At 51.2% G+C, this 19,518-nt stretch overlaps 7 protein-coding genes across 7 annotated transcripts; 1 reads left to right on the forward strand and 6 right to left on the reverse strand.

The window, feature by feature from the left end:
- The first annotated feature begins 434 nt into the window (after positions 1-434).
- BO85DRAFT_427466 (uncharacterized protein) lies at positions 435-1,667 on the forward strand. The gene is made up of 2 exons (XM_025658156.1): positions 435-800; positions 878-1,667. The coding sequence occupies exons 1-2, from the start codon at positions 511-513 to the stop codon at positions 1,503-1,505; spliced, it is 918 nt and encodes a 305-aa protein (XP_025512362.1). The 5' UTR covers positions 435-510; the 3' UTR covers positions 1,506-1,667.
- Positions 1,668-2,624: 957 nt separating this feature from the next.
- On the reverse strand, positions 2,625-3,254 carry BO85DRAFT_441390 (uncharacterized protein; the record flags this gene model as incomplete). The annotated part of the gene is made up of 1 exon (XM_025658805.1): positions 2,625-3,254. One exon carries the CDS (start codon positions 3,252-3,254, stop codon positions 2,625-2,627), a length of 630 nt encoding a protein of 209 aa, XP_025512363.1.
- A 639-nt stretch (positions 3,255-3,893) lies between these two features.
- On the reverse strand, positions 3,894-6,189 carry BO85DRAFT_500365 (F-box protein; the record flags this gene model as incomplete). Its single annotated transcript, XM_025664114.1, has 9 exons — positions 3,894-3,983; positions 4,117-4,230; positions 4,264-5,231; positions 5,261-5,368; positions 5,462-5,542; positions 5,607-5,702; positions 5,781-5,901; positions 5,971-6,117; positions 6,172-6,189. 9 exons carry the CDS (start codon positions 6,187-6,189, stop codon positions 3,894-3,896), a joined length of 1,743 nt encoding a protein of 580 aa, XP_025512364.1.
- Positions 6,190-6,610: 421 nt separating this feature from the next.
- Positions 6,611-9,173, reverse strand: BO85DRAFT_403849 (transcription factor domain-containing protein; the record flags this gene model as incomplete). Its single annotated transcript, XM_025657249.1, has 4 exons — positions 6,611-8,074; positions 8,120-8,843; positions 8,886-9,038; positions 9,088-9,173. The coding sequence occupies 4 exons, from the start codon at positions 9,171-9,173 to the stop codon at positions 6,749-6,751; spliced, it is 2,289 nt and encodes a 762-aa protein (XP_025512365.1). The 3' UTR covers positions 6,611-6,748.
- A 374-nt stretch (positions 9,174-9,547) lies between these two features.
- On the reverse strand, positions 9,548-11,891 carry BO85DRAFT_427471 (putative copper amine oxidase). The gene is made up of 4 exons (XM_025658157.1): positions 11,490-11,891; positions 10,859-11,435; positions 9,842-10,812; positions 9,548-9,792 (listed from the first exon to the last, which is right to left on the reverse strand). Exons 1-4 carry the CDS (start codon positions 11,819-11,821, stop codon positions 9,657-9,659), a joined length of 2,016 nt encoding a protein of 671 aa, XP_025512366.1. The 5' UTR covers positions 11,822-11,891; the 3' UTR covers positions 9,548-9,656.
- Positions 11,892-12,209: 318 nt separating this feature from the next.
- Positions 12,210-14,261, reverse strand: BO85DRAFT_452356 (glycosyltransferase family 31 protein). The gene is made up of 2 exons (XM_025660809.1): positions 12,752-14,261; positions 12,210-12,699 (listed from the first exon to the last, which is right to left on the reverse strand). The coding sequence occupies exons 1-2, from the start codon at positions 13,832-13,834 to the stop codon at positions 12,337-12,339; spliced, it is 1,446 nt and encodes a 481-aa protein (XP_025512367.1). The 5' UTR covers positions 13,835-14,261; the 3' UTR covers positions 12,210-12,336.
- A 1,185-nt stretch (positions 14,262-15,446) lies between these two features.
- On the reverse strand, positions 15,447-17,800 carry BO85DRAFT_522825 (kelch repeat protein; the record flags this gene model as incomplete). The annotated part of the gene is made up of 6 exons (XM_025665295.1): positions 15,447-16,241; positions 16,299-16,643; positions 16,698-16,837; positions 16,889-17,508; positions 17,573-17,656; positions 17,719-17,800. The coding sequence occupies 6 exons, from the start codon at positions 17,798-17,800 to the stop codon at positions 15,734-15,736; spliced, it is 1,779 nt and encodes a 592-aa protein (XP_025512368.1). The 3' UTR covers positions 15,447-15,733.
- Positions 17,801-19,518: the final 1,718 nt, after the last annotated feature.

The raw sequence follows: 19,518 nt of genomic DNA on the forward strand, positions 1-19,518 counted from the left end.
AGGGTGGGTATTTTATGTCCAGAAATTGCTCACAGCTTTCCCCACAAGCGCCTAATCAATGATGAGAGGGCAGTTATATAATATCCAGTAAGAGGATGATGTATAGAAAGAAACATGTCTGTGAAAAAGCTTATCAAAATTGGCATCATCAAGTTTCATAAGAACATGCCGCTGTTGTCAATTCATACAAATCCAAGTACTATTTTAGCAGGAAAGAACCATGTCGGATTATAAACCCGGCGGGGCGTATCAACAAAACCTAATATCAGCCAATCACAATTGAAACTCATGCATTCTTCATTTGGCCCCCAAAGAATGCCGAGTCCACGCTAAACACAACCATCTTAGATCCTGCATAAGGCCGAGTAAGGGTCTCCAGCATGCCCCAAGTCTGGAGATTTTCTGTCTGATCAGCTTATTCCCCCTTTTCTCAACTCCTCCTCACACGGCACACAACCAAATGCAACCTCTGTTGATGCTCCCAGCATCCCCTTCGACCCCCATTCCACCATGTCAGCAGGCGTAACAACATCCGCATCAACTACAGCCTCAGCCCCCATTCCTTTAACAACAACATTCGTCCCTCCCAGCACATGTATCAGCGACTTCTGGCTCGTCAGCAGCAGCTCCAAAACATGGATGAACCTGGGGCCAGCACACACAGCTGAATGTGTTCCTTCGGGGTGGGATGTATCCAGCTATTTCTCGCCGGGACTATGTCCCACCGGATATCGCATTGCAGCCAGTAATATCGTGATCGATGGGACTATTACTGAGACTGCGGCTACGTGCTGTCCGACGTGAGCATTCCATCCATACTGCACACCTTTTCTCAACACCTGCAGTACCAACTGACAAAACTGGCTATCATCTCCAGCATCGGTATCCAAACCTACTCTACCAGAACCACCTACACCCCCGGCTGGACCGAACTCGAAGTCTGCACCTGGGAACCCGGCAAATCCACCGAGATTGAATTCGCCTACACCTGGACCGACACTGCCGGATCGACGAGCAGCACCTCCAGCTCCTTGTCCAGCCCAGGACACATCAACGGATATGGTATTTCTATTCGATGGCAATCGACGGATTTCACCACCCCGGCAGCCACATCAGCATCTACAACATCATCCGGGGATTTACCTGCGACCGCTACCTCTTCCACAATATCACCCACGTCCACCTCGTCCAGCAGCTCATCAGGCCTCTCGACCGGAGCAAAAGCAGGTATTGGCGTCGGTGTCGCAGCGGGCGCGGTGCTAGCCATATTCCTCTTACTCTTCTTCCTGCGCCGACGGAAAGTGAACGCATCGTCTGCGAATCAGCAGGCTTATCAATCAACGGACAAGGGATATAGGGTACAGAGAGTGAATGAGTTGCCTGCGACGAGGACAGGGGCGTTCATGACAGAACAGGTGGAATTGCCGGCCTCAGGAAGGGATGCGAAGGCGGAATTGCCGGCGGAATATCCGATCGCTGAGTTGGATGGTGGAGGAAGACATTAATCTTCTGATGGCTTATACCATTTCTCAGCCTTGAACTTTGGGCGTTTACATTTACTATTCAGATTACCTGCTCAAGTTAAGACTCCTTGGGACAGGGAATGTACATATCGAGTCTTCTTACATGTGTATATAATATATTAATCGGATGTTGGTGTGTGCTACAACAAGGTTTCATATATAAGAGGTATAGACTGGTTTGCCACAGGCATGGAGCTCACAGAGCCTCAGGCATCTCTGGTAGAGTATTTTCTGGGCATCTCAAAACCCTCACTCGTCGGGCACAGGCCAAGAAGATCACCCTAAGCAGGCGAACTGAACACGACCAACCCCGCACAAGACTTCGTAGAATATCCATCACCAGCAGGACGAATGAACACAAGACCACAAGAACGGCAACCGAAGCATTACCCAAGGCATATCCATGCGTCTCTTCGAAACGGTGTGCCTGCCAAGTCGGAACATTACCTGTCGGGCCACAGTCTCGACAACACAATTGTGAAAAATCAGATTGATCCCATCGAACACCAAGCAGGAAGGAAAAGAAATGACGGAGAGGGAAGGCTTATGATCCAATAAAAGCTTTCGAGACCGTGGACATGGCCCGCAGCTGCCGATCTCTTCACAACTGGAGTTGAGCCGAGCGCTGATCTCGGGCGAGATTGCCCCGTAGGCACTGGCGACGGAGTAGGTGGGCACCGTGAGTGGATTGTGAGCATTGAGAGCTGTGCGCATACAAAGTAGGAAGAAAGACCAGCATAGTGTCAGACCGATAAGCAGATAGCGGGTTTGGTCGCTGTTAGAGCAGTCGTGAAGATGGGCACCCCCTAATATGATTCCCTACATTGAAGCCCCCCGAGACTCCCAGCCCACGGCACTGCCGAAGAAAGGGTGCCCCAGAGAGAGCTCCGAAGGGAACTCCCTAGGTTGGGATTAACGGTATCCTGAACGCAACGATCATCTTCGCCACCAAAGAGCAGCTAGATACACGCCCTTAAGTTCTGGTTCAACCAGAACCGCACTTTAGACCTGCTAATACAAGACCCTAGTTCAGGCTCTAAAAGAGCTATCACTTAGCCCTGCCAGTGTTCAGAGCCATTAATCCCGGTGATCGTTGCTTGTCTAGTAGGTATTGCACCCAGAGAGAACATCCTGACGCATACGAAGCATCAGCTGATGAATCACTCCCTGGTCAACAAGACTGAAAATGTTCAAGATGGGCGATTGATCCGCCTCTGGGGCATCCACAGGATGGCCATTCCAGGTACGAAGCTCACCCTCAAGATCATTCTTAGACATGTAGTAAAAGCGAACACGGTCGCCAACTGCCACGATGCCGTACGTGGTTTGCACTGTCGTCCGCATGGTCCAATCAGAGAGCATATGGGCCCGGAGCGTCTCCCGAACATGCGTCCAGTCGTAGTTGTTCTCCCAGCCAGGCGACGTATCGGAGGGAAACCACCTAGCTTCGACAGCAATGACCCGGCGCCGTCGCAGATGAGGAGAAGCAATGTGGACCACGAAGGTATTCAGATGCTGTCTGGGTCTTGGGTGCGTGGTGCATCGCTCGCTCTCGGACCCACAGTTATCCTCCAGAGTGAAGTAATGGCGGAGAAGAACGGGCCAGAAATGATGAACACCGCGAAAGTCGTCTGGGCCGGGGTAGATCCGTTCCAGGTAGTCCTGGCAGATGGGCTCATTCCAGAATGAGCCCACTGGCTCCACTGGCTGAGGTTGTCCGTGATGTGCCATTGTTGATGTTGGGTGATTGAACCGTGCGATGAAAAGTCTAGCTTTTTACCTTGATGATTCAAACTTGGTAATGACACGGTAGACGAGGAGGGAAGAGGAGAGGAAGGAAGGCTGGTGTTGATAAGATCTATAGTATCCTAACACTTGCAAACATTTGAGCAAACAGCGAGTGAATGTAGATTCACTAGCTGGCTTGCGTAACACAGGCTTCAGACCTGATCAGATATCTCAGCAACGGACACTTTCTCTACGGTGGTCTCCGCAAAGAATAAAGCAGGTAATATGACGCATTTGTGACTGGAATTTATTATGACTACAACAGCTACAAAGGCCCTGGTGGGGCCACTGATCGATATTCCGTAGCATGTATGTGTTTTTTATTGCTAGCTCGTCTCAAGTTACTTAACAATTAACACCTATCTCAACTCCAAACCTGGTGCAAGATTGCCGCTTTCTTTGAAAGATTTGATTTCCGACCTTCGCTGTCTTTCCGACAATTGCGGTTTTCGCTTTGCTGTTCGGCCCCGTATACCAAGGTCTATCAATCTGTGGTTCTGATGATCCAGTTTTAGTATACAGAGAAGGGAATCATGTTGAAACAAGAAACACATGGAAAGAGGGAGAGTGGAACTCATATACTTACGTCAAACACCGCCACGACTTGTGAGACCTCTTCCAGAGAACAAGTGCGTAAACCATGATAAGCATGATGAGGGTAGTCCCTCCATCCTACACAACACTCCCGCCGTTTACGGCGTGCTTCTCTCTTTTCATCAAGGCTTTGTAATATAAGCACACCACTAACCCCATCATGTGTATGCGTCACCATGATTCCTTTGAAGTCGATCAGATCCATCATAACTCGGACTCTAGGATGGGCCATTTTCGTCCACTCAGAATTTGAATTTTTCCACCACTTTCTGGGAATATTCTTTGCTCTGGGCGAAGTGTAACCCAAGATGGCCGTTGGCCCATCCTCGAAAAAGAATTCCAGTCCTGTGATACACACAGACCCAGGCTCATCATGTGAGCCACAATCATCATGTGCAGAAACCGCAATGTAAAGCACCTGAGAATCGCAGTCTACCACCTCGAGGTGCGTATCTCCAATCATGGCATTATGGTAGTAATGTAAGGCATCACCGTGATAGTCGAGCGGACGGGGCGCCCCGGAGGCTAAAGCCAGGGCTGTATCCCGAAGCCACCGGAGCGCCCCCCAGGATTTAAGCTCTAAGCGAAACCATTGGCTGCAGGTGAGATGGCAAGTACAGTGGTAGAGGAGCCTCCAATCGAATCCAGTGCCTTTTGCTGTATCTATCAAGTCTCGCACGACTGGCCAAAGAAACCCGCGCTCTGCGTTCAAGTCGAAACGTGTCTTCCAGAAGGCCGAGCTGCTGAAAACCGGAGCTACCCCGCGTGATACCTGGCGGAGATGTAGTACGTCTCGCGTGGGCAATAGAACAGCGATCATTTCAATTAGTTCTAGTGGCAATCGCTGGAAGATGTCTGCTACGAATGGAGCAGAAGACATCACCGGACGCCATGGGCTCGGGAGTGCTTTTGCAAATCGCATGAGGTCGTCCAGGTTGGCATAATCAGCCTGACGAACAAGGCCTTCGCTCACTGCCTCCCACATGTAAGGAGGCTTTAAGTCCGTTGGTGCGAATTCATGAAAGCCACGTAGCAAGGGCAGTGTCAAATATTCTAGGGCCTCAAAAACATAGCCCACATCGAACTTTGTGGGACTGAAATGGCTGACCAGGCGTCTCCAGCAGGGCTCATGGAACACGTACAGATCGGTCTGGTCATGCTCGGGCATCCTCTCGGAAACCCATTCATCCGTCACCGCATCGGCTGGGATACGGACTGCAGGAAGAGAAGGTGCCGGGCACAAGGGCACCGTCACCCTCACACCTGTCGAGGAGCAGTAGACTGACGGATGGGTTAGAGGGATTGGGGTAAAAGATTCCAAGGAAACTGGGGGGAGGAGTTAAGCTGGAGCTCACCTGCCCGGAAATGCTTTGCCCAGCGATGCTGCCCATTAATCTCCGTGCCACAGACGATGCAAGTTGCAGCGAGAGCAGCGAAGAACATGGCATCAACGTCCAGTAGATCTTAAGACAGTGGTGTGCAACTGGTTTTGAAGATGTATGCATTCAATTTACCTGATGAATCAACCCAAACCCCTCATTTATTATCTGTCGTACCTGTCTTACCTCTAGAACTCCGGTAATGCGTCATATTCATGTCAGCCGGAATTCCCCTGTATAGATTAGTTAAAAAAAGCTCTCTCACAATGGATCCAATTATCATATTTAATCTAAATATTCTCTTCGATGATCATCTGCTCACTCTCATCCTCAAAGCTGATTAGCATTTCCTCTTCCTCTTCGTCTTCCTCTTCCTTCTTCTCTTTCTTCTTCTCTTTCTTCTTCTCTTTCTTCTTCTCTTTCTTCTTCTCTTTCTTCTTCTCTTTCTTCTTCTCTTTCTTCTCTTCTTCTTCCTCCTTCTTGTCCTCCCTCTCACCCTTCTCCTCCTCCCCTTTCGCCGCCGCCACCCCCCGCAGCTTCGCAGCGCGGGCCCGCTTCCTCCGCGCTTCCTCCTCTTCAACAGCAGCGGCCTTATCGAGGCGCTCGGCCTCGGCAATCTTCATCCGTAGTCAGCCCTAGTCTCCTCGCCCTAAGTAGGAATAAATAAGGCAGCAGGCATCGCTTACCATTTCTTTGACCGACGCACGTCCAGACTCGAACTTCTCCTTCTCGGCCTTCTTTGCCTTGATTTTCTTCATCTTCTTGCGCTGAAGCGCGCGAGCGGAGTTTGGGACCCGGGGGGCCAGAAATATTCCTCTTTGGATGATGATGGACTAGAACGTAGTGTGAGAATGGGAGTATTGTTGTAGTTGTGCTTCATGACATACTTGGTGCGGGGGAGACATGGCGGTCGGTGGTGGTGGTGGTGGTGGTAGTGGTAGTATGAGAAGATGTAGTTGTAGTACTAATGCTGCTCGCCCATACTCTGTCAGTAACGCACAGCCCATAACTATGATAGGATGCAATAACCTCTTCATACATACATACATACACTCTTTGCAACGCGAAAGTTAGCCAAGGAAAGAAAGAGAGAAAGGAGGAAGAGGGGCAGACGAGGGAGTTCTTATTTATACTATATACCGGTCCCACTTTCATCTTGAGTGTTAGAACTAAGTGGTAGCGAGCTACTGTTCTCTGATATCAGTGAATTGTTTGCAACGGTGTTAATGTATCGAACGTAATATTGTAGTTGGATACGTGGTGCTCTGTTCATATCCAGTGTTACGGACTTTCTTAGTGGGTAAGTAGTGTCTTGTCTTTCGTATGGAGTATTGTCCCCGGAACATGAGTCTATATGTTGTCTGGATGGTACTATGTATATAGGAACCCGCGCATATGCAAACAGGCCAGCCTGAGGTGTCTACCCTTTTCGTAACCATCCATCTTTGTGTGATTTCCTTATAGTTATAGTAACCCTGCCATGACCCTCGTCAAGGCCTCATCTTCTGCGTTCAATGCCTCGATTCCTGCCCCATCAGGCCCAGTAACGTTCCCATTTCCTGCTTCAGGCACCTCAGCCTGCGCCCTAGGATCAAAGTAGAACCCGCCCGCCATTTCAAAGAAACTCGTCAGATCCTCGCAGCTTTCCTGTTGATCATCAACCGCTGCGTTCCCTCCTGCTGCTGTTGCGGGCCAGTACGCGGACACCGACACTGACTGCTGATGAACGGGGTTGAATCCCGAAAGTTGGTGCTGCGGATGTGGTGGGTAGGGTGTATCCACCGGGGTAAAAGGTACGGCTGCAGACATGGTCGTAGATATTGAAGGCTGTCGCTTGGGTGTCTGGTGTGGGTGTTGGTGCTGGTGTTGTAGCTGAGCTCCAGCTTGTCGGGGAGACTTAGCTCCCAAGTTTGAGCGAATCAGTTTCAGATTCCGGATGATCTTCTGCAGACGGCGGGATGTGCGGGCACGAGTGGATGATCTGCGGACCATGTCGACGGCTTTGTAGAATTCTGGACGACAGACTTGGCTGAACCGGGAGGGGGCGTGGAGTACAGCGAGGAACAACGCAGCGAGGGCTGAGATGAGGAAGTAGTTGAATGGCTCGGGACGTTGGAAGTAGATTCCTGAGACGCGGCTGAAGAAGTCGAGCATGTGGACGGTGCTTTTGGCGGTTTCGACGGCGATGGATGCACTCGGCACGCTTTCTTCGATGCTCTCTGTGCTGAGGAGGTATTGTCTGTAGACGAGAATGCGCAGCTGATTCGCCTGCAGTGCTAGTAGGACTTGAAGCATCATCATGCTGTCTGTCTGCGCATTGGGTGCTGTGGAGGATGATCGCTGCGACGGGTCGAAGCGCAGCTCTGGCGGGATGGATTGGATCCATTGCTGCACTTGAAAGTCTAGGTATGAGCAGTAGTCTGCCGTCGCGGCTCGAGGGCGCGTGCGCCAGCCGACCACAAGGCCCCAGATTTTGGAGCTGAGTCGTGCGTACGAGATCATGCAGGTCAGGTATGGCGTCGAGGTGCCCGGCTCCGGTAGGTTCGTGTCCATGTCGGAATCCTGGATGGCGAACGGCAGACCCGTTCCGAACGACCATTTCCGATCGAGTACGTACATGCACCAGAACAGCCGGCTGGCCCATGTTCTGTGCAGTTCGCCCGGAAATACACCCCCCGTTCTTAGCCATGTCTCCTGACAGTGTAGGCCGAGTTGGACGGCGCCCCGAACAGCGGACCCGATTGTCCGCCACGCAATCACTTCGTCGTCGCGGTAGGAGTGGAAGATGGACTAATCTGTTAGCTGGAGCAGCAGAAGCTTAAGGACTCAACGCACCACTAAGGTCAGGATAAGCAACTCCTTCATATCCACTTCAGGGACCTTGTACCGAGAAGCAAACTGATCCTCGACGCTGTCTGCCAACCAGGCCGCCCTTTCGCTGCGACCGTGAGATTCCGCTAACAAGGCTGTTGCCACAATGATTTTCAGCACCTCCACGTCCCGAGCAAAGAACCAATCCTGGTCTTCGGTTTCAGGCGAACGTGTCTCATTGGGCCCGTCCCTCTCATCCCGGAAGTACTCGACCACGTACGCGCGCACGCTGTCGAGGTCCACGCACGGGTAGATCAGGCCAACAGTATTCTCATAGACCGTCACCAGTCGCAGGGTCTCTGTGAGACCCATACACCGAAGAGGGTCACCGGATAGGGCTTCTGAGTCTTGAGCAGGTGCTGGGCTCGGTGCTGCTGCCGAGTCGGTTTCATCTGCATCGCCATCGCTGTCCTCCGATGCCTTCTGCCGCGCAGTGAGGCCAAACTCGGCACTGGTGGGACCGACGTAGCTGGGAGATTTGGGACGGTTCAGAATCCGCTGCAGTCCGGTATTGACCGATGCCGAAGAAACAGTCGACATGGAGGTGGGTATGCTAGTATTGTTTGCTGGAGTGGTCACCGATGTTGATTCCAGGTGACGAAGACGAGCGGCCATGGCTCGCATTTCTCGCTGAAGGGATGCAATTTGCTGATCGACGGTCTGCAGCCGAGTAGACAATCTGTCATACCTGTGTAAGTAATAATCTCCGGCTGGCCAGGATAAGAATTACCTCTCATCTTTGACAGGATCCTCGACCGAAGGAGAAGCCGTGCTAGCGACAACGTGAGCATTCGGTGCGTAGACGCAACGAACATTGTCCCTGGCACAGCGGGAGCAGACAGGCTCGCCGCTACATTTCAGCTTCCGTCGCTTACACTCATTGCTAAGGGGGTCAGTCAGGCCGAGAAACCATCTGTGGAGGATTAGCGCACCAAGCGACCTGGGTATATTTGGCGCGCTTTTTGCTCCGAGGCGGTTCCGGAGTGTTGCTGCCTCGCTTAACTGAGTCGCGGTCCATGGGGTTTTGCTTTAGCGAACAGAACACAAATAGATCGCGTTAGATCGAATGTCTCATTCAGCAATCCACTAGGGTAGTACAAAATCGATCGATTCCGACGTATGCGTTGGTGCACGAGGAATGAAGACGGGGTTCGGAAACACTGCTGGAGGGAGGCGCAAACTTTAAATTTCATTCCGAGCAATCCGAGGTCGGCGGAGCGGAGTTTCTTCAATTCTTAGCCCCAGGCCACCACATTTTAGACACACCGGGTCGGCTGTACTATTTTATTGATCATTACCCCAATCGATCGGGCATAAGGCTGATAAGACTATCGTAATCCTGTGGGTCGTGCGGTAGCTAAGTACCTTTATTCGTAATACGATCACTCAAATCCATCCAATATATATCATTGAAGTACCAGATCCCCCCAGTATGTGCGAACCCCAGCTATATATGTACATTGTAGTCGTCATTCATGTCCAAAAATAGTACTACCAAGTCTTAGATGTGTGCATTACGACAGCAGTCGTTGCCGACCACCCGCGAAGAGACGTTCTTGTCGGATGGCACATCCAACGACGGATTAGCGGTGAAGAAATCCGCAGGTCGGATCATCAGCTGGAAGATCTCAACAGGCCTAATCTAGTTAGCATGCTGCCATAGTAGATAGTATAGGGAACACTCACATCACAGGCCAATCTTCCACACGAGGATTGTGGGTAATGCCAAAGGTGCTCCAAACCACAACATCTGTGTCCACCACGGAATCACCTCGCTTCACTGCGTCCGACACACCCTCGATTTCCTCCTGACTCTGGAGCGTGTACCGGCCACCGGCATAGAGTTCGCCATCGCGGTACTTGGTCACCCACACGTGGTGCTGAGCAAATTGTGCGCGTCTCGCTTGGATGGAGTTGGGATCGGCCAGTAGTCGTTGTGTCGCCAGCGGAATGAACTTGTATCCAACGGGCTTCTGACTGATCGGGTTCTTCTTGTGAGGGTTGACCATCTTGACAGTACGGTTAAGTTCCGGCGCGGCATCGAAGAAGCCAGCGCGCTCCATGGTCTCTGTGTTGACCTTGTAGAAGTTGCCATTCGGGTTGGTGACCGCGTTCATGGGCACCGGATGGGACTCTTCCACCTGCACCGAGTTGTTGGGCCCGTCGATAGCAGGATCGATGCGCACACAGAAAATGTGCTGGTGATTCTGGGCCAAAACGCCGCCACTGACGACGTTGCCGTACTCGCTGACCTTGCCAGCGTCGATGTTGACCACGTTCAAGATACCAGTGGCGCGCGACTCGACCGTGATGCCGCCCGATTGGTCGAACTTGTAAGCGAAGATGTACTCGTAGTTGGCCAGGGTGATGATGAACTGCACAACTAGTTCCCGGTGACGGGTCACCACTGCGCGACCGGTTCGCCAGTTGGAGTGCTTCCAGCCAATACCGTTATCCTGCTCATGCAAGCAGATGGCGTTGGGCATCTTCTTGGCCGTACCATCGGCACCAGTCATCACGGCATCAAAGTACTTGATAACACCGAGGCAATCGCATCCGATCGAGAGGTTGTTGGCCATATTACCACCACCACCATCACCAAAGTCGAACGCCTGCTTGCGGTGGAACGGAGGGCGAGGATCGGCATAAGGTACAGTCTATCGAGTCAGCTAGTGATCCATGCTGTGGGCCAAATGAACTTACCATCTCACTAACACTCAGTCGGTAAAGCACACTGCGGCCATCGTACCAGACGTCGTGAATGGTAGCACCCTCGCGGGGGTTGAAGGCCACGCGGAACCGCCACTTCTGCCACTCTACGAGGAACTCCTCGGTAATGCGGAAGGAAGGACCTTCGGGTTGAACCACGTTCAGCGGCTTCAGATCCTTGCGTGTACCACCTGGAAGCAACTCTGGCACATAGTCCGAGTCTTTGCAGTGACCAATGATGTCTCTCTTGAAGGTCTGCTCCGTCAGACCCTCACCCTTACCACCTGTAGCGGGACGGTCGACCCGGATGATCTCCTGGGTAAGCGCATCCATGACAGGAATGAGGGGCAGAGGGTAGGAGTAGAAGTTGGCATCAGGGTTGTTCTTGCGCGTATCGGTGGCAAAGCAGAGGCCCTGGAAGTATCGGCGCTTCTCCTCAACGTAGTCCAGTCCACCATATGGCCAAGGCTCGATGACGACCTCAAAGCCTTCGGGGAGGTCGAAGTCGGCTAGGGCTTTTTGGAAGAGGGGGGAGGCGAAGCAACGCTCGACCAGGGTATCAAACTCGCTCCTGAAGACACTGCGTTAGTACTCAGTTGTCCAAAAGGTTACTCGAGATACGTACAAAGTCAAGGAAGCATGATGCTCCTTTCCAACGACACGATGCTGTACACGCTGGCGTGTCCCAACATCGACAACAGATTCCTCAAAAGAGGGGATGCGGTCGTTACCAATCACATCATACTGACAGAGGGCCAGACGAGGCGGACGAGGAGAGGTTGGACTCAGACGACCAGAGTGCTCCAGAGCCAGAAACTCGAGGAGCTGTGCTTTGGGAGGTTCTGACAGATAGATCTCCCGGAAGTCAATGACTGTGTTAGGGTGCTGTGCGATGATGACATTGCGAGCAATGTTGGTCTCCTCTTCAGAGAGGATGGCAAGGGGATGAGGAAGCATTTTGAAGGGAAGTGAAGATGAAGAATGAATGAAAGATGAACAGCACAACCACACGGCTGGGGGAATATGCGGGGGAAGCTGAGCTCATATGTATGAACCCTGGCGTATGACTTTCCATTTTGGGTCTGGTGAATTGTCTCGGAACCTCGGAATGGGCGGAATGAGAGCTTACCCTGGCCTGACAGGTACAATTGGGGGAACCAATGGCGGAACCGCTCCGGCATAGGCGACGACCGATTGGCTCCCGCAGCCGATAAACTCGTGCTGGGCGATAACATATCGCTATCGGGCAGTGATAAGCAGAGGGGAAGCTGTACAAAGTATGATGACACGGGATAAACAGCCAAGCAGCCCTACTCGGTGCAAATACGAGTATGTAAATCAGGCATGTGATCGGACAGCTAATAATTAAGATTATCTATCGTTAGTATGGCATAATCCAAGACATCTATCATAGTATTTACAATCGTCAAAACATGAACACCCACTCGCCAGTTATTCGGGTATCAGCAAAATCAGAAGATGCGTTCCGTGCTGGGCTTCATCCACATCACCTTCTCACACTGGTGAGATGCCCGCCAGTTCTTGATTTTCTCCAAATCCCATCCGGAAGATAATCGCACCGACGAATCGCCCAGTTTCTTCTTCGCGCCCAGCCGCATCGTGCGAACAAAGACACAATGTCCCGAGGAGTCGTATGTGAAACTGAGGCACTGGGCATGTTCATGGCAGGCTGTCTGACAGGCTTCAAAGGAGCCGTGGGCCGGTGACTCGGGAGGTTCCTGCCAGCCACCCCAGTCACCGTTGTCCCAATCGGACATATGGTCAACGGTTCCCAGCTTCAGGTATTCCATCAGATCGGCGTAGATCAATGGGCGCTGGAATGACTTCGTTAGTGGGATGCTAATGGATAGGAGGCAGAAAGCTTACAGTGCGATCCCGCTGGTTTTCCCACCGCATCAGCCCAGTCATGTCCGGCAACAGTGTCTTGTGCATACTAATGACTGGCTGGCACCAGTAGGCATCGTCAAACGGGATTCCATGCAGTGGATGGGGATTGAACATGGGCCAGAAGCCTGAGAGCTCTACGCCCTTCTCATGCAATGCCCATCCGAGTATCGAATCACCACAGCAGTCCGCTTTAACGATATCCTCGTACTGTTCACTCAGCGTGGGCTGAATGTACTCTCCGTGAGATCCAACTTCTCTGTACACCAATTTATCGACAGCTGCCGTGGAAAGGACGAATCCTGAGCCGCCGTAGGCGAAATAAGAAACTTCCTTATCGTTGATCCGCCGTCCCGGGGACGGAGAGCCCATATACAAGGGGGTATGTGGATCAAATTGATCCAAAAACCGGAACATATTATCCCAGACCACGTATGTATCCGATTCCAAAAACACGAACCAATCCGCCGAAGGGTTGATTTCGTGTGCGCGCTCTACCATGGGGAGGAATTTAAAGCGATCGAGCCTCCATCCTTGCGGCGCCGCCACAATCTTGTCATCGCCTCGCTGAAGCGCATCGTAGGCCTCGAAGTCGGAAGTGTTGGCTCGGAAGGATTCAGGAAGGGCGGCTAGGATGTCGTGAACACGATGTTCTTTGATTTGCGACTCTCGATCGGAGACGATGATGAGGTTCGGAATACAGCGAGTGACGCTGGAGATTTGCGCGTTGACACGATCGGCCGGTTCGGAGGCGCCGATTTTCAGAACAACCTGGACGCGCGAAAGCAGGTAGGCAGGGAACAAGTCGCAAAGCTGATCATCATTTTTGACGGGGTTCTGCACATGCGGGAAGCGGGAGGTGGTTTCCCACTTCCAGAAATCGGGTTCGCCAGGGTGCGAGTGGTGGCGATATAACGATGTCGGGTCGAAGGGGGGCGCACCGATTTCGAGTTTGAAAACCGAGGCAGCGACCACGACGAAGAGAATCAAGGCGAGGATATTTGTGACCTTGCGCGATGGGATCGCCCAGTAAGGACGGCGACGGGGGACGGGTTCCCGGCCCATTTTGTGTGACGTCAAATGGGCGGGCGGAGAGAATGTTGGGTAAAGATAGCACAGGATCAGGAATGAATGCGCAAAATAGACCGTAGGCGATTTGTTAAGGATAGATGAGGCTGCGAGATACCAAGTCAAAGCTGAAGTACTCGAGCATCAGGCATAGCAGCAGTTCCAAATCCAGTATTCCGTTCAGCCAACGCGGGAAGAGACAATCCAGTGAGGGTAATTGTGACGCATGGGGGATGAGGGTAGAGTCGACAGAATCGTGGCACAAGAGAGACGGGCAGAGACAGATCAATACAAAAAACAAAAAAACGCAAATACAAGGTAAAGGGGGGAGTCAATGGAAAGGTATAAGAGGCACTTTGGGGGGATGGAGATAAAGTAATTTCACGGCGGTGGACTAGAGTACAAGGGCAAGAGTGAAGGAGACCCTGGTGCTGCCTATCAATCCATGCCGCCAAATGAACCACGATGGGTCCCCGAGGAAGTTAAACGGTGCCAATAGGGCTGGCAAACCTTGGCAATATGCCGGTGACGACGATACCCTGTTCACATTATAGATTTATTTCCTTACCGTCAATCTCAATATTTCTCCGTCTCATTTCCCTTATGTTTACCACCATTTCTCAGTCTGAATACTACTCAGGCGTCCTACTCGAACCAGTACTTTGTACTAGTAGAACAACTGAGTAGTACGAAAGTGACTGATGATGGCATCCATAAATCCAATCCGGGCAACGGTGGTGCCCGCTGCCCCACGTCCATGTTATGATTGGCTGCTTATACCCCACTTTAAAGTCACTGGGAACATATTAACCAATCAACGCACGAGCAGTAAAATTGCAAAAGCCCGTGACGCGATGACGGCACCGTCGGAGAAGCAAGAGAAAATTTCGGGACGCGCCAACCCATGGAACTTAGAACTTACCCTTACTTGTCAGGGTAGTATTTTTCTCTGCCATAATATGTTCCCTCTCTTTCAACGATGAGCAACTTTTCTCAACCTTTGGAATTTCGCCATCTCCGCTATAGTGTTGGGATAATTTCTCCACGTCGAAGTTCATGAAAAGATAGCTGCGCACGGTGAACCCAAACAAAACCCTGTTCCTTCCCTGCTAGCGTGGTGACTCGATACAGGGGTTCGGTGATGCTATCTATTTGAGTGGATCCTCTCTCTGTCTTTCAGGGACGGGCAATAAAGCCAGGAACGGTACCAACCCCTTTAAATCCTTGGTCGTTATCTACCCTAGTATCTACTATCAAACTAGTATGGACCCAGATAGGTGTTTGGTCTGTAATTCTAGATTGCAATGGATCCTTGGGAATTATCTGTTGCGGTCATGGACTGTAGCACTAATGTTTGAAGGGGGTGGGAATACCACTACGACGTGGTTCCGATCGTCGCCTTAGGCAGTCACTACGGACTGACTGAGTGGTTTTGTTTGTTTGGTTTAGTGTGCCACCGACCGTGTTAATTATAGTAACCCTACGAGGGAAGCACATGGATCGGGAGGGACTCCGAGCATAGTGCAGCAATTTCCATAACCAGTCGAGTAATCTCCGAAGGTCATGGGAATTAATTGATCATCTCATTTACTTTAACCTCCAATCCCTCTTTGCTTTCCCTACTACCCCACCACGCCATTGCTCATATCATTCTCTCAACTCATGGCGGCGTCTGACATACACTACTAAGAACGAAGGAAGGCTAGCGATGGTGCTTTGACAGCTCACAGATCCTGATGAATCCCGTAATTACTTCTGACGCGTCCTTTGAGGGTCTACCTGCATTCAGTGGGAAATGTTTACAGGAAGTCTATAGCGCTATTGAAAGACAATTGCACAACGCCAGGATACAGCGCGAAACCCAACTTGATAAAATCGACCTTTCAAATTACACGGTCACCCCTTCTCAACCCTCGCAACCCCATCCATCTCTGGTATATTCGGGGTCTTTTGCCACCAATTCCCAGAAGCCACATCCTGCGTGCCACTCCCTCCATCCGTCCCCAATTCATGTGTCACCGCGTCACTACTAAGTTCCGCCAGCCTTGTCTGAGGTGATCCATAGACGGGTGGATGCGCCATGGCAGGGGTAGAAGTAGCAGCAGCAGTAGTCTCTTGGCTGGGCTGGGCGCGTTGGCGCTTGATTAAGAAAAAGGCGAGCCCCGCAATGGCACTGGCACCCACCACCGCCCCGACGGTGGCTCCCGCAATGCCCCCTTTAGATAGTGAACTGCCCTTGGAGCTGCCGGTGCTGCTGCTACTGCCGTTGGCCGATGTCGATGTCGAGTTATCACCTGTTGTGGAATTGGTGGTAGTGGTGATAACTGCCTTTTGGAACATGGTCGCCAACGTCGTGTCGTTGAACCCATTCTTTGGTTCGGTGACATTAGCACCGCCCGTCGAGCTGTTCGTGGTTCATCAGCACTGAAGCAAAACTGATCCCTCGATCGAATTTACGTACCTTCCCCCAATCACATCGGTGATTGCTGAGCTCAGGGCATACTCTGATTGATCATCGGCATTATAATCAGTGAGCCAGGTATGCTGGTTCAGATCAAAGATGGCTAGTCCGTTCTCAAAGGTGCCCGTGTCGCAGTTCACCGGCTTTGGCTCATACTCCGAACTGTCTGTTGGGATCGTTCCTCCAACCACGAGCATGGTATGCTTTCCTAGGACATTACATGTGTGCTTTTCGCGGATACTGCTCCCCTCGTTCACGCGGATCCATCTGAACGACGGCAGTGAAAGAACGTATACATCACCGTCAGATTTTGCAGTCGTCGCGGCCATCCCGCCAAACATGTAGCTGAATTGGAGATATCAGTATCCACAACGATTGAGCTTAAGCATTTATACTTACATGGAGAACGATGACCGATCTTGCGCTGCCACAGTCACGCTGCAGCCAGCCATCCGCCAGTTCGGAATATCCCCGGTAGTCTGCTGCGTGTACCATTTCTGGTTCGCAATATCGTACAGGCTGACGTACTCCATAGGGTTCTGGCTCTCGTTAGCTGACACCCCCAGCAATAACCGAGTAGTCAAACGTACATGAAAGGTCGTATTTGTCTGGCTCGAACAGAGCAGCGACAGCTTATGCCCGACAGGATACTTATACCCACCAAAGGCTACCAAAAGCCCCTCATCCCCAACATCCTCCAGAATATTCACATATCCCGCTCCAATCGTGCCATAATTATTCATCTCCGACGTCGATAAATTGGACCACTGCAGGGTCGATTGATCCAGGACCAACAAACCACTGACAATCTCCACGTCCGCTCCCGCAGTACCATATATGTTCGGATTTCCGCCCGGGTCTTCCACACCCCCAAGATAGTACGCTTTCTTCTGGGACTGCGAAACAACTGCCCCTCCCTCTACCAGCCGAACCAGCGGCACGCCCCCGAATCCATCTTTCGTCCAGTTATTGTTTTGGATGTCGTATTTCCACGTCTCCACGGGCGGGACGGTCGTCGGGCCGTCGCGACCGCTCTTATACCCGCCGTAGAAGTAGAGATTCTCGCCGTCGTTGAACGCGGAGCCCTCATCAAGGAAAGTCGGATACTCGTCCGGGTCGGATGCATTATACGGTTTGTCGATATGAGTGAAGAGATCTGAATCGGTATTCGAGAAAGATTTGGAGACGTCGACGGTCTGCAGGTCGCGGACTGAACCCCGAGATATTAACACAATGTTCGCTAGCAAATCATACACACATGAGGTAAAACATACTGGCATATGCCGAAATGGTATTATTATCCTCCAGATAGCGCACCTCCCCACCGTCAATGAACAAAGTCTGGTTATTAATGATAGCTTAGACACAGAGTCAGCAAGATACGCAGCCAAGAAATCCCACAAACACTATGCGAACTCACAAGAATGAAAAGTTCGGGTGCAGTATTTTCTCCCGGCGGCGAAAGAGGCATACAGCCCGACGATCTGCGCGAGACCTTTCATCGTGAAGGTCAACTGGATGGTGTCTCTGAACAACCACCACCACCACCACAAAGGGAGGCGTTCATGAACTGAAAAATGTCAAACATGAGCGGGCAGAAACAAACAGGGAGGTGCGTCTGCCCCCCTTATGGAAATTAGAGTGAAACTCGGCCCCCAAACTGCCACGCGAAAATGTGAAGAAGGCCATGCGCCATAGCCTCGCTCTAAGTCCGTGATCGGCGTGAAGGATTCCACGAGGGGGTATCTGCGGTTAAATACGAGATCGTTAGTTGCTGTGTTCAGCATATTTTTTTTCAGCTATGGTGATTGCAGAAGGAGTAACATGAGTCAATAGTATTTAATATAGCAAGTATCTACTACGTATAACTAGGATCTTTGGATTGTTTTTAACCATGGCCGACATGGGTACTAGTGAAGGGGACAAATGATATCCCTGACCCTCCCACTAACATTTAGCAAAGCTTGGCAACACGCTACCGGCATCCTTCCTCAAAATTCAACGTCGGTCGATGGTTTAAGCCCATTAAAGTGCCCCGCGCTGGCGGGTCCCCGCTCCCGAAGTTCGTGCCCTCTTTGGTGCATCCCTTTTGTGTTCATTGATCAAGAGGGACAAGCATCCCCACACATACACCACTTTGTCTGTGGAAGAGCAAATCTTCATGCCGCTAGCAATGAAGCACTCCATCACAAGAATCAAGGGTCTCATTTTAGCCGAGAAAGCCAACGTAGGGGGAAAGGCGCATGGGGGGCGGAGATACATAGGTCTGTTGCGACGCGATCCCTGCCTGAGGCCCTAAACCAGCGCCACGGAATCATTAGACAGAAGCATTTGAGACAATTGTCACCCGTCAACATTGGCCTTCTTTTCTTTCTTTTTCAGGGTTACCCATTCATCGTACCCTGCAGTCGGTCCCCAGGACAGCATACATTCCTCTTGGGGCTGATAGACCCTTCTCTGCATCCGGCCAATACATCAATGCCCTCTTGTACTAGTAACTATAATGTCTCAAGCTGGGGTAAACTTACTTCATATATAGACTTTCTTCGCCGGAAGCATACAGGTAACTATCTCACTAGACTGCGGTTGACACTCCGATACAAAGCATGCACTGCTCTCTTGGGAAGTAGTCATATAAATAATTACTGGTAGGGATGCTAAACACGAGCTAATGAGTGGACGCATGGATCGAACACCTGTCGCCCTTATCATGCGTACTGTGATGCCCTATAAATATTCTCTTCACACCATATTGTCTATCATGTGTAAAATCTCACAGCTGTGATCATAGTAGGTGCACGTATCTGAAGTTCGATTCGATGTCTCTTTTGCCCTTCGAAGAAAGGACTTCAGATCACTTATTCCGGCTTGAACTGCCAAATTTCGGACCAGCATTCTTGCACTCCACGGACCCAAACCTCCATAGTGCTGAATTCAGATTGGAGTAGCATTTATGGTTCAATTTTAGTTCCTATGTCGGCATTGTGACTCACGATGTCGTTCTGGACAAGACCCGTCGTGATGAAGTCGTCTTCATCAGGCCGTTTGCCGGCTACGCGACACCGTCTACTGTGCCAGCGCTTTAGACCTTCTCACGCTTAAAGTTAGAGAGTCCGAAAGCAACTGAAACATGTCTTGGTCTTCTGGCATAATATCCTTTGGCGGAAGTGGCGTTGGTTGTTTTCATCTTCATAGAAACCTTATATAGAAAGTAGACTTC

The sequence above is a fragment of the Aspergillus piperis genome (genome assembly GCF_003184755.1).
Source record: "Aspergillus piperis CBS 112811 unplaced genomic scaffold BO85scaffold_19, whole genome shotgun sequence".
In the NCBI taxonomy this organism is placed as follows: domain Eukaryota; kingdom Fungi; phylum Ascomycota; class Eurotiomycetes; order Eurotiales; family Aspergillaceae; genus Aspergillus; species Aspergillus piperis.

Coding starts and splice junctions, on each gene's coding strand:
- BO85DRAFT_427471 (XM_025658157.1), bottom strand. CDS start 11,821: ATGCTTCCTCATCCCCTTGCCATCCTCTCTGAAGAGGAGACCAACATT. Junction 10,813..10,858: donor GACTGAGTGTTAGTGAGATG/GTAAGTTCATTT, acceptor CTGACTCGATAG/ACTGTACCTTATGCCGATCC. Junction 9,793..9,841: donor GTGGAAGATTGGCCTGTGAT/GTGAGTGTTCCC, acceptor TAACTAGATTAG/GCCTGTTGAGATCTTCCAGC.
- BO85DRAFT_452356 (XM_025660809.1), bottom strand. CDS start 13,834: ATGGGCCGGGAACCCGTCCCCCGTCGCCGTCCTTACTGGGCGATCCCA. Junction 12,700..12,751: donor AAAACCAGCGGGATCGCACT/GTAAGCTTTCTG, acceptor AAGTCATTCCAG/CGCCCATTGATCTACGCCGA.
- BO85DRAFT_427466 (XM_025658156.1), top strand. CDS start 511: ATGTCAGCAGGCGTAACAACATCCGCATCAACTACAGCCTCAGCCCCC. Junction 801..877: donor GCGGCTACGTGCTGTCCGAC/GTGAGCATTCCA, acceptor TATCATCTCCAG/CATCGGTATCCAAACCTACT.